Here is a 12,864-nt window from a genome sequence, read left to right as displayed (position 1 = left end):
CGGTGTAAAGTTAGAAGTTTCCCCGCAGAGGCGAGTCCATCTCCGGGATGGGAACCAGCGCTGATCCGGTGGATACTGGATAACAGACCGGTTGATTACACTTGAATTACTTTAATGTTTAGGCCTAAATGTTTACTTTTTACTTCGAAAATGTTTCTTACATGAGTTTAAAAATTGTATACGTGTTAAAAAGATTATAAAATATGCTGTATTGCTGTAGGCTACTCATCGACAATAAAGGCCAATGTCATGTAGTTATACCGGTGGTTGTATGGAATATTTTTTACAAAGGTTTAGAGGAAATAAAAAAGTTAATATTACTGGCATATAAACACAGTTAATATTACTCATAAATAATTGTTTTTAAATGTTCTCCCCAAATTATTTCTACTCAATTTTATTTGTTAATGTACCAAATGCAGTTACTCAGATCTATTTAATTAGTTTTACTTACATTTACTCAGTTAATACAGTGTATGTAATTTATTTCACTGCTTAAAAATCTAATCAATATTCTAAGTGTAAAAATGTTTCACCAAAAAAAAATGAGTAAATAATATTAAAAGTTTTTTGAGTGAATCACCACCAGAGTTCATATACAAAAGCATATTCCTGCCAATTTTCAACATTTTAATCACTGTTCTAGAAACATATTTGACTCAACTTTGTTCATTTGCAATAATATGTTATGATTTGTTCACAAACAACAGGCCCAGACAGTTCACAATTAATGTAAATGCACGGTCTTACAATGTCATTGCTTTATAACTGCTCTTTCAAATCCTGTAGGAAAATGAACAGTCTTCATAAAGGTCAGTGATATTCTGACTGCTAGTAATCCTCGAACCGGCTTCTGCACTGTGTACAATTTAAAGGGATACTCCACTTTAAAATGAAAATTCTGTCATCATATATTCACCCTCATGTTGTTTCAATCCTGTATGAATTCTTCTGCTGAACAGAAAGGAAGATATTTAGAAGAATATCAGTAACCAGACAGTTTCTGGTCCCATTGACTTCCATAGTAGGAAAAAAAGTCAATGAGACCAGAAACTGTCTGGTTACTGATATTCTTCTAAATATCTTACTTTCTGTTCAGCAGAAGAAAGAAATTCATAAAGGATTGAAACAACATGAGGGTGAGTATATGATGACAGAATTTTCATTTTAAAGTGGAGTATCCCTTTAAAAATTTGCCAACTGCATATAAGTGAATCAGATGAAATCTGTATGAAACACATAAACAAATGACACAAAATGTGTATAAATTCTATATGACTTTAATTTGACTAGCATATGATTCAATATAAGAACTTTAAATGATTTATATATGAATTTTATATGAGTTTTATATATTTCTACTAATACCATACACATTTGCACACTTTTGTCATGTAAAACTCATATAAGTCTTTTAACAGTATTCATATATAACGCAAAAATCCCCTACAAGTTGTATGTGTGCTATTTAGTATGAAAGTGGCCATAATCGGTCTGATTTTGTATAGGACATATATTGGCCTTATATGAAACACAGAAGGTAATTCTGGCTGATTTAAGTAAGGAAGATATATGGTTGCTGTATATGAACCATGCAGGTTTTTTTCATATGGGGCAGGCATAATTAGCAGATAAATCAGGGAGAGGAGAAACAGGTGTAAACCAATAAGTGATTGTGATGGCAAACAGCTGAGCATGAGCGCACGTGCAGAGTGAGGAATTAAAACAAGACAGGAAAGAATGAAAGATCAAACCCGGCTCATGACCGGCGGGGGTTTAAATAACTTACATAGTCAGATGTTCTAAAAAAAGATACCATGTGATTTACTAGAAATCAGACTATGTTTTTTGTAAACTGCAAATCCTGTTAGACTGGATCTAAACCTATATTTGCATCTGCTTACAGGAAGAGTTCAAGTCTCTTTAGTTTTGACTTGATACTCATACATCACTCAGATGGTGAACACAAGCTAAATATGAAGTATTTAGAAATCAAATAATGTTATATACACATGCTCATGCACACTTAAAATTATGAAAACTAATTTACACTATATTTTTCAATCAGGATAATGAAGAGCGTGTAGAATAAAGGAGCATCTCCAAACTTGAAGAGCACATTGACTGTCTGACTCTGTTGATCCATTGCTCAGCAGTATGGGTAAGAAAACCAAAAATATATGATTATTCACATTACTGAATGAGATTTGTTGAGATTTTTTGAATCTGAGAATTGGCTCTTCTGTTTATTCTAGATCCCAATCTGACCATTTTGTTATTTGGAAGCTCTGCGGCAGTCCAGTTTCAACATGACAATATTCTACTTGGAGAAATACAAGCAGATATTGGAGATGTAGAAATATCCTGGATCGTTCCTTTGCAGATGAAGATATCAGGACGTCGTGTCTCAGTGATCAACATGATTGGCTTACATGAGACTGCACTTGACCTGGATCCCCTCACTGGTCAACTAGTGAGTGAAAATAAAATAATCTCCTTCATCTTCGTTGTGCGATTGGGTCAGCTAACAGATGCTGATAAGATGGGTATTGAGTGGCTTCAGAGAGTATTTGGTGACCGAGTTCTTCAGTTTGTGATGATTCTCTTCACCTATGAGAGCGAAGAAGAGTCTGACTCTATAATAGACGATCTGAAGAAAAACTCTGCTCTGGAGCGGCTGCTGAAGAAATGCGGTGGAAGATATCATACCTGCAGCAAGAACATGACCAAACAGTCAGAGATGAGAGACCTGATGGACAGGATTGAGCATCTGTTTATTGACAATAACCAGCAGTGCTACACTAGTGAGATGTACAACACTGCGTTAAGAAAGAGAGAAGATGTGCAAGACAGGACATATCAAAGTGGTAAGAACACAGATTTGGGCCACATTTACACATAGCCGGGTATTTAGAGAAACGAATATTTCCCCCCCTCCGTTTTCAAAAATAACATCATGCACACAACATCGTTTTCAAATAAGTTGTCGTTTACATCAACCCACATAAATATGCCGTCGAGCGCCATCATAACTATGCCAAACCTATGGGCAGCAGTGTAGGGAGAAGGATAAAGCCATGCAAGCCAATCAGAATCCTCAAAATCGAGCAGACATGGCATGAGGTTCATGACGTAAGCATTTTCTGGCGCATAATGTGGCGTTTGAGAACCTAAAACCCTGTTTCTCCCAGTTGACACGGCAACACATAACCGGCGTTTTCAGAAATCTCCACTTTGGCCGGAGTTTTTAGAAATAATCGTTTTCTTGGATAAAAACAGCGTTTTCGTGTAAATGACAGGCCAAAACGCAGGGAAATATCTGCGTTTTCCCATCGTGTAAACGGGGCCTTAGTTTCATTGACGTTATGTTGGTGTTCTGATATGTTTATTTGCCCCTGACTCACACATTTCTATTCATGATTTACTACTTGTAACAGATAATCAGTCGAGCTGAGATTCAGAAGCTAAATGCAGCTTTTAATGAAATAAAAACAAAGAAAATCAAAAACAAAGAAAACCAAAAACTTTCAAAATCAATTAACAGACTTGACCAGACGAACATGTTGCACAGTGAAAAGTACTCTGGGTTCGGGCAGAAATTCCGAGCTCGGAGCCCTCCACCCGGACAGCACGCCAAATATGCATAACCTTTACCGTAATAATTATATGTAGATGTGAACTCATGAAACAGAAAACGCTTGGAGATAATTAAACCAAAAAAGGCTACAACAAAAAAGATACTGCTCAAATATGTTTGTGTTATGTTTTGTTAAATTGAGACTATAAGTCTAACTTAATGTTACGCTGTGTAGTTCGGTCACTTGCAGGAAGCAGGAATCAAGATTTATTTTAACACGCCAAAATGCAGGACTTTACAGTAGAAAGCACTACACAACAACTTTACACGACTAATACCGGAACAAAGACTAACTCAAGCTGAGGGCTTATATACACAGCAGACAAAGCGATAAACTATCTAGATAATTATTTGAAACACACCTGAACAGAACTAACACACTCTATAACAAACCATAGAAACAAACAGGGAGAGAACAGAGGAGAACTAATTAACAGCCTGGAAGATTAACAAAGAAACTCAAACACGAACAGAACAGAGAAACAGATCAAAATACAAACTCAAAAAGTGACACCTAAATTACACTACAATTTCTTTTTTTTAAGTTCAAAATTATTTACTTGAGATTAAGAAAACTGTAGTCATATCAGTCTTCAACAAAAGAAGGATGTGTTATTGTTTCTTTTTAGAGCACGGATTTGCTTTAACTTTAACAAAAAATGTCAGTTCTATTTTGATATTTCTGTCACCTTTTCTGTTCTGTCACAAGATCAAACCACAATTATTGAAAAGAGTACGGACTACGCCTCGACAACAGAGACAAGAGAGAGACATGGGGTAAGTAACAAGTTAGTGTACAAAATAGAACAGGAGCAGGGAGTTAGAAAGAATGCCATGAATGTAGACATACAGCTTACAGAATGTGGTTCCTTATTATTATCATTCCTTCCTTATCATAGTTTCCCTCTACCTTTTATGGTTTTGGAGTTATTTATACATTTACTGATAACTGTACTGCAAAGAGTCATATTTTTATTGAGTATTTTTGTCACATTTTCTCAGCAAACCTTTCAGATATTTTGCTTTTATAAAAACACTAACATATAAATCTTAAAGGACAAGTTCGGTATTTTACACTAAAGCCCTGTTTACAGATCGTTTCTGATGAAATAGAACTGTCCCGAGAATTTTAGGTTTATTTCGCTTTCCCCCCCCACCTACAGAATGGGTGCATAGGTGCACTCGAACATATCCTTCCTAAAACGCATTAAACTTTCGTTTACAAAGAGATGAAACTCACCGAGTGGTCAGGGGTGTTCACTGATATGCTCATACAAAAATCGCTGCAAAAGATGCTTTCCAACAGGTTTTATCGTAGTTTTTGTCCAACTCCATTGACTTTTCTTGAAAGAGCTGTGTGAGGTACGGTATTACTCCGCCGCTTCTTCTTCTGCTTCTTCTTCTGTGTATTCAATGAAATGCCAGCGGTTTGCTTGCAATTGGCAAAGGTGCATTATCGCCACCAACTGGGCTGGAGTGTCTATTATTCAAGCTCTCAACGGAAGAATCTACGGGTGTGAGACGTTTGGAAAAATAGGTCCACAGTTTTACAACGAATGGTAAAACACCTGTTGGAAAGCATATTTTGCAGCGATTTTTGTGTGAGCATATCAGTGAACACCCCTGACCACTCGGTGAGTTTCATCTCTTTGTAAACGAAAGTTTAATGCGTTTTAGGAAGGATATGTTCGAGTGCACCTATGCACCCATTCTAGAGGTTTTGGGGAAAGCGAAATAAACCTAAAATTCTCGGGACAGCAGCATGTGTCCAAATTTTTATCTTAACCGTTCTATTTCATCAGAAACGATCTGTAAACAGGGCTTTAAGTGTAAAATACCGAACTTGTCCTTTAAATATATGGTTTTACACATTTGATCTGTCATGTGCACTACTTTCCAAAGACAGCTAATCATGTGTACACAGTTTGCTAAGGAGCATGAAGGTTACTAAGATCCAACCCAGCAAGCAATTTTGCATTTAAAAGACGTCTAATAGCCTTCCAAACACAGCCCATTATTGTTTCTGATTTCTATAACAAACTCACCTCTGCTTCAATCCTTTCACGGTAGCTTCGTCCTCTGTCACTGGCCCACTGCTGGATTTGTAAATCGGGTTGGTCCGGTCCGAGATCCTTTATCCTTTTTTTTTCTTCCAGCGAACGCCTTGTGAAAGGGTTTTTTTGTAAATCAGTGACAGAATTTGGTTTAACTGCTGCCATTATCTCTACGAAAGTGATCAGCCTAGCAAGGTTTTGGTGGAGTCGGACTGGCGGTGTCGCCTGCGCACTCGCAGAAGTGGCCAAGAGCATAACGTTGAATGACAGGTGATGAGAACCAATCGTATTGGATAAAATAACATGTATCCAATTCTGATTTGCCAGGGACGCAGCGACCTGCGTCCGGAGGAGAATCTTTAAGAAACCAATTAAAGACCAGCTTCAGGTCACATGCTGCCCGAAAATTTAAGGACTCAGATAGACATCCATTTGTCCGGCGTTCCTCGCCCATGAAACCGCATGAAACATATTGAGAAACATAGAAAATAGTTAACCGATTAAAGTTTTTATTAAATGCTGAGGCTCTTACTACCAGCCGGCACATCGTATGAGTAAACTATTTTATTTCTATTTCATTTTTATATCATTTTTGTATACATGTATATTTCTGAAATTTTGATGGGGGCGGTGCCCCAGCACCCTCTATTGACAAGCCGTCCCTGCATCTCGCAAGTTATTTTGGCAAAAACGACATGTAACCAAATTCAAGGTTATTTTGGCTAGAGGTGGGTTACTCATAGCCGGACTATATCGGGTCTATAGTTAACCTGGATGGTGAAATGACGGCTATTACTTGATGGGAAAGGTTCATCCTTATTTCAGTTAATTGTAAATTGTTTTAAGCTAACTGCCTTCTGCTGTATATTTTTCAGGGAGAGAAGCGATCAATAGATGGTGCAAGATTGGATGAAAAAGGAAACAGAAGGAGGGATAAAGTAGAGCATCTATTTCACAGGCTTCATCCTGATAAAAGGCATCCCTTTAAACTAAGAGCTGCAGATGTTCTTCAACTAACTAAATATTCATTACAGTCCCATGAGCCTTGTTCTGAGGAGGACCTTATTCAGACTTTCCTACAAAAACTACTGATGATGAACTACAGAGCAAGATACATTAAAACTATAGATAAGCAGCATGTCAGACAACAAAAAAACAATGATTTATCTGAAGATGAGGGTGATGTCGATATATTCAGTGAAACATCTAGGTTTCTTGAAGAAACCAACAGAAAAGATGCTATTCACCCGATGGATGTCCAGATGGCCGTGTTTCATCATGCTGATGGTTTCCTGAAGCAGTTGGTGGTGACTAAACTGTCTCAGTGTCAGTACGCTCTGCCTCTGCTTTTTCCTGATCCATTCACACAAGAGATTGAGTTTCCTCTCTGGACATTCAGACAAATCAACAAGAGCTGGAAGATGAAAGATATCAACAATGAAATCATCAGTAAAATCCAGCCAGTCTGGAAGGCAGAAACACCTATGGTGTCTTTCTTCAAGTTTGGCTCATTGTCCTTATCCAAATCTCAGCTGATGAACAGTCTGATCAACGAGAAACACAACACGTTCTTCCACAGGAACTGTCCAGGCAGCAGCAGAACCAGAGTACTGATGGATGGAGTGGTGGAGATCGCCTGGTACTGCCCTTCTGGGAAAGACACAGATAAATTTACTCAATGTGTTGCGTTCTGTAACCTTCACGGTGATGCAGGAGCCAACGAGAAACAGCTGCAGATCCTCACTGAAATGTCCTCGGTCAATGTTGTTATCCTACCACGACTTGACAAGAATGACAAGAGTGGAGTACAGATCCAAGAGCTGTACAAGGACAGAAAGCCACTCATTTGTCTTTGTACTGAGGATGAATATAGTGTAACTAAAATAAGGAAAGGGAAATACAAAATTGGACTTAATAACAGAAATCAATCAGATGTATCTGAAGAACTCATTCAAACAATAGATCAATGTCTCTCATCCTCATCATCAGAACCATATTTTATTTTCAGACTTGAAGATGTGTCCAAACACTCAGGTATCAGAGTAGATGAGGATCATGACAATGACTGCAGAAGAGGGAAAGAAGCAGCCCAGCAGATGATGGGTTTACTGGAGAAAAAAGGTCTGACAGAAATCAAAGAATTATTTCTGCCCTGTCAGGGGAAACTGTGGCATCAGTGGTGTGAAAAAAACAAAGAACTACATCGATCTCAGGGGAATGAAATCGACATGGAGATAAAACAGAAACAAGAAATGAAGAAAATCCGTGAACAGCAACATGTGCTGAACATTGGTGAGTTCATGAATTTGTTTATTACAAAAATTAATTCACAATCTCCAAATGAGAAGACGTTTTTTCTGAAATGGCTCACAATTCTCTTGGATGAATATACCTCAGCTGACCTTTCTGCTCTACATTACAAGTATAATGAAAAATGGTCAAAAGTCAGAGCTGAGCAACAGATGACCAATGAACATGCAGAACTTGATAGAATATCAAAAGAACTTCAAGCTGCAACCTTTGGATTGGAGCACATCCTGAGGGAAATCGGTCAGATCTATGAATCATGTCAATCAGTGAATAAGAACAAGGAAGGACTACCATGTAATTTCTCTTCTCTCTCGAGTCTTGCCGCAGAGATGATGATCTCTGGATTTCCTCTGGAGCTGATGGATGGAGATGCTGCTCATGTTCCTGTGGTCTGGGTTACTGCTGTTCTACATGAACTCATCAAGAAACTGGGAGACAAGAGAGTCTTTGTGCTGTCAGTTTTAGGGATTCAGAGCTCAGGGAAATCCACTATGCTGAACGCCATGTTTGGACTGCAGTTTGCTGTCAGCGCTGGCAGGTGCACCAGAGGAGCTTTCATGCAGCTGATCAGAGTGTCAGAGGAGATGAAGATGAAAGAAAAGCTGAAGTTTGACTATATTCTGGTTGTTGATACTGAGGGACTTCGTGCTCTAGAACTGTCTGGAAGGTCAACAAGACATCAGGACAATGAAATGGCCACATTTGTTGTTGGTCTTGGTAATATGACACTGATCAATATCTTTGGAGAAAGTCCATCCGAGCTACAAGACATTCTTCAGATTGTTGTTCAGGCCTTCATGAGGATGAAGAAGGTCAAACTGAATCCCAGCTGCATGTTTGTGCATCAGAACGTTTCAGACATCACAGCTGGAGAGAAGAACATGGAGGGAAGGAGGCGGCTGCAGGAGACGCTGGATAAGATGACCAAACTCGCTGCTAAAGATGAAGTCTATGTTGCAGAATGTTTCAATGATATCATCACGTTTGATATACAGAAGGATGTGAAATATTTTGCACAGCTCTGGGAGGGCAGCCCACCAATGGCACCACCAAACCCATCCTACTGTGAAAACATCCAAGAGCTAAAGACAACATTTTTTGGCCATGCCTCAAAATCAGATGGGTTAGAGCTGACACAACTAAAAGTTCGTATTAAGGACCTCTGGGAGGCTTTATTGAATGAACGATTTGTGTTCAGCTTCAGAAATGCTCTAGAAATCGCAACATACCGTAAACTGGAGACAGAATACAGCAAGTGGTCTTGGAGTCTTCGTAGAACCATGCTGGAAATAGAGAACAAACTCTACAACAACATAGAAAATGAAACAATGAATGAGGTTTCAGAAAGTGATCTTCAAGGAAAACTAAAAGTGAAAAGTCAAGAAGTAGAAACATCAATGTCAGAATTCTTTGAGAAAGACAAAGATAAAGATATACTGATACAATGGAAAGCATCATTTGACATCAAAATCAAAGAGCTTCAGGAGAACATTGTGAGAGAAACAAAGAGGAAACTAAATGAGATTCTTCTGCAGCGAGGTATGAAGAAAAAGATTGATGCTCAGAGGACACGTTATGAAAATACTCTCTTGGAAAAGAGCAAAGAACTTGCAATAAAACTCAAAGACAAAGCAAATGATGAAACAATCCTGAAAAAAGAGTTTGGAAAGTTTTGGAAAGAGTGTGTCAAGAATATTACCACAGAAACTCCTCCCATCAAAAACATTGATGTATTAAAAGACATGAAACAACTTCTCAGCAACTATGAAAGTGTCCCTGTAAACGCCTGGAAGAAGAGCAGGGATGTTTTCACTGTGAAGCGTTATTCAGATTATATACAGTTAAAGAAATCCAGTAGAATTAAAGGAAATGCTACGACTGCCTTTAGATCAGCTAAACAGAAGTTTCAGGTTGAAACCCAAATTAGAACCCTAGTCAATGAGATTGCTGAGCAAGCAGACAAAACAATCATGTCGTATAACATTGCTAAGATGGGCTACAACAAAACCTACATTCAAGAACTCGCAGATTATATCAAAGCCAGAGTAGAAGATTATGAGCAAGGTTCCAGGAACTTTGTGTTTACGAAGGAATTTTACATGGATTTGGTCATTTCCATCTCTAAGAGAGAAAAAAAGTTAATCACTGACCAGCATACAATGTTTAGGGAAGCCAACGATCCTGTTTTCTACTTTGAAAAGAAGAGCAAAGAATACTACAGTATTTTCCAGAAATACTGTCAAGGTGCAACATCAGCTGCCATTTTTGGTGAGATCATCTGTCAGAAACTGAAAGAGCCCATTCAAAAGAGTGTCTACAAAGACATTGCCGGACATTTGACTGATGAAATTAAAACAAACTGTGAATCGTTAAATGGAAACAGATCTAAACTAGAGAAACACATCCTAAAGACTCTGGCCGAAGGGGAGGATTTTGACAAATACATTACCTACATTTACAATCCCAAAGATCACTTCAAGAGTTTCATCAAAGATGAAGTCAATCGGTACATAACTGATAACTTCAGAGGCAGTGTTCGGCCTAAGATGAAGGAGAACATTAAACTCCTGCAGCAGAAGATCATGGCAGCGGCTCACAGAGCAACTACACTGGTCAACACGACCAGCGGAGATGTTCAGAAGTGGCTGAATCACTTCACACTGCAGCTCTCAGATGTGCTGATATTCTCTGTAAAGGACCTCAGCGGAGTAAGTCATGATGGTGTTGATGATTTCAATCTTCTAGAAGATGTGATAAGTGAAGAACTTGGTTCAGTATCATCTGAAATTCAAAATAAATTCAGCAAAGAGACATTTCCAGAAAATCTGGAACACAAGGACAGACCAGATGAGATTCTGACTGATCATCTCAGTCAGTGCTGCTGGGTTCAGTGTCCGTTCTGTGCAGCCACTTGCACCAACACTGTAGAAAACCATACTGGAGATCACAGCGTTCCTTTCCATCGAGTGGATGGACTCACTGGATGTTGTTATGAGGAAACAGAGTGTCTCAGTGCAGATTTTTGCACAACATTAGTGAGAACTGGTAAAATGTTCTATACAGGTCAGTGGATTCCATGTAGAGAATACAGAAATGCAGGAAATGTTTATGCAGAGTGGAGCATCACCCCTGACTTCTCTGAGCTGCCATACTGGAAGTGGTTTGTGTGCAGATTTCAGAAAGATCTGGAAGAATACTTTGAGAAAACATTCCACAGGTGGGATGACATTTCATACGGATGGAGCCAATACTCAAAAGAGCAAGCCATCGAGAGTTTGGATGATTACATCTAATGACAAATGAAAATGAGTCATGTGTAGGTCTCTAATTCATTGACCACAGTTTGAAATGAGCTTCTGAAATTTAGTTTTTTCCTGTCTATAATCTTCTAGGGTTTTTTCTTCCTATAAATTACATTCAATATGACACTTACAGTAGAAAGTAGTTCAGAAATAATTATGTTAGCTATTAAGCTATTATCAAAGATTAAACCAAAAATATTAATGTTTGTTAATTAATAAGAGTTTTGTATTTTATGACTGAATAAAATATAGGTGGGTGACTATATCTAATATTGTGTTCTCGTATTTAGAATATGGAAACTTCCTCAGGAAATTGATAAATATTTAAGCTGTACTGAGTATAACAGAAGCTAAGAACATTATTGAGTAAATGGTAACAAAACTAAAATAATAACAGTTCATGTCTGCAGTGCGCACTGGGACAGTGAAGAGTTCAATGACTTGATAAAGTGCCATCAGTGTATGAGAATTGTTCTAGAATGTAATTTGGTCACCGTTGTATATTAATTTATATGTGCAAATTAACTTAAATAAAAGTAAACGATTTAATCAATAGTATCACTTACCTGTGATTTTTACACAATATAGAAAATGTGTTGATTTGATGACTCTTATCGTGAAATTAGGCTTACACCATTTATCTTGTTTAAAGGGGTGGTTGATTATGATTTCAGTATTCTAACTTTAGTTAGTGTGTAATGTTGCTGTTTGAGTATAAACAACATCTGCAAAGTTACAACGCTCAAAGTTCAAAGCAAAGGGAGATATTAGCTTTTAAAGAAATCGTTTTTTAAAGACTGCAACAAACGGCTGGTAGGGACTACACAACATTCCTCCCGGGTTAGTGACATCACTAACCCTACAATTTACATTAAAAAGTACGTTTATTTCCAAAGGGGTTTAGCGTCAGGGGCAGACAAGGCCAACATAACAAACAAAAACAATCTTTTGTTTAACCTCTACAATTCCTTTAAAAAAGAAAAAGAAAAATACAATTTAAACTTACCTACCCCCCTAAAACAAAAACAATGTGAAAAGATATACAAAATAAAATGGCGTCAAACCCCCTACCTCCCTTAATTTGGTAAAAATATATACAAAAATATTTACAGGAGATAAATGTACGTAGCAAACAATGCAAAACAGAATCCAATATCGTAGTCAAACAGGCGTGGGTCAGTTAACAAGGATAAACAGAGGTTCAAAATCACAATCTCCAAATAATCACTCACAGCACAATCTCAAATAAACACTTACAATTTCTCTGATACGACACTCTAGACTAGACTAGATGATGATGATGATGATGATGATGCAAAACAATAGCAAAGTGGTTACGATCAACACTTCGTAACCAATGCAATGTCCACCTCCCTCAATGTCTGCGTTCTCTTAAAGGTATAATGGAGGATTTTTTACTTCCGGGTGGATCACCTATACTATTGGTCCTCCTAATTGTCAACCATTCTGGTGAATCAATCAAACTTACTCAAAAAGTGGAGAGGGCGGGTCTTATCTAAAATTCGGAAAGATCCTCCACTATACCTTTAACCTCCCAATC

At 37.9% G+C, this 12,864-nt stretch overlaps 1 protein-coding gene across 2 annotated transcripts; it reads left to right on the top strand.

Moving 5' to 3' along the window:
• The first annotated feature begins 1,915 nt into the window (after positions 1-1,915).
• On the top strand, positions 1,916-11,561 carry LOC311295265 (interferon-induced very large GTPase 1-like). Of its 2 annotated transcripts, XM_084416546.1 has the most exons (5): positions 1,916-1,981; positions 2,069-2,161; positions 2,256-2,867; positions 4,347-4,414; positions 6,567-11,561. In XM_084416546.1, exons 2-5 carry the CDS (start codon positions 2,158-2,160, stop codon positions 11,292-11,294), a joined length of 5,412 nt encoding a protein of 1,803 aa, XP_084272672.1. In that variant the 5' UTR covers positions 1,916-1,981; positions 2,069-2,157; the 3' UTR covers positions 11,295-11,561. The 2 variants fall into 2 exon arrangements, with proteins under 2 accessions (XP_084272672.1, XP_084272671.1); XM_084416545.1 differs by having other exon boundaries at positions 1,947-2,161.
• The last annotated feature ends 1,303 nt before the right edge of the window (positions 11,562-12,864 follow it).

Source organism: Rutilus rutilus (genome assembly GCF_951802725.1).
Source record: "Rutilus rutilus genome assembly, chromosome: 8".
In the NCBI taxonomy this organism is placed as follows: Eukaryota; Metazoa; Chordata; class Actinopteri; order Cypriniformes; family Leuciscidae; genus Rutilus; species Rutilus rutilus.
This window is presented reverse-complemented; position numbering and strand designations above follow the sequence as displayed.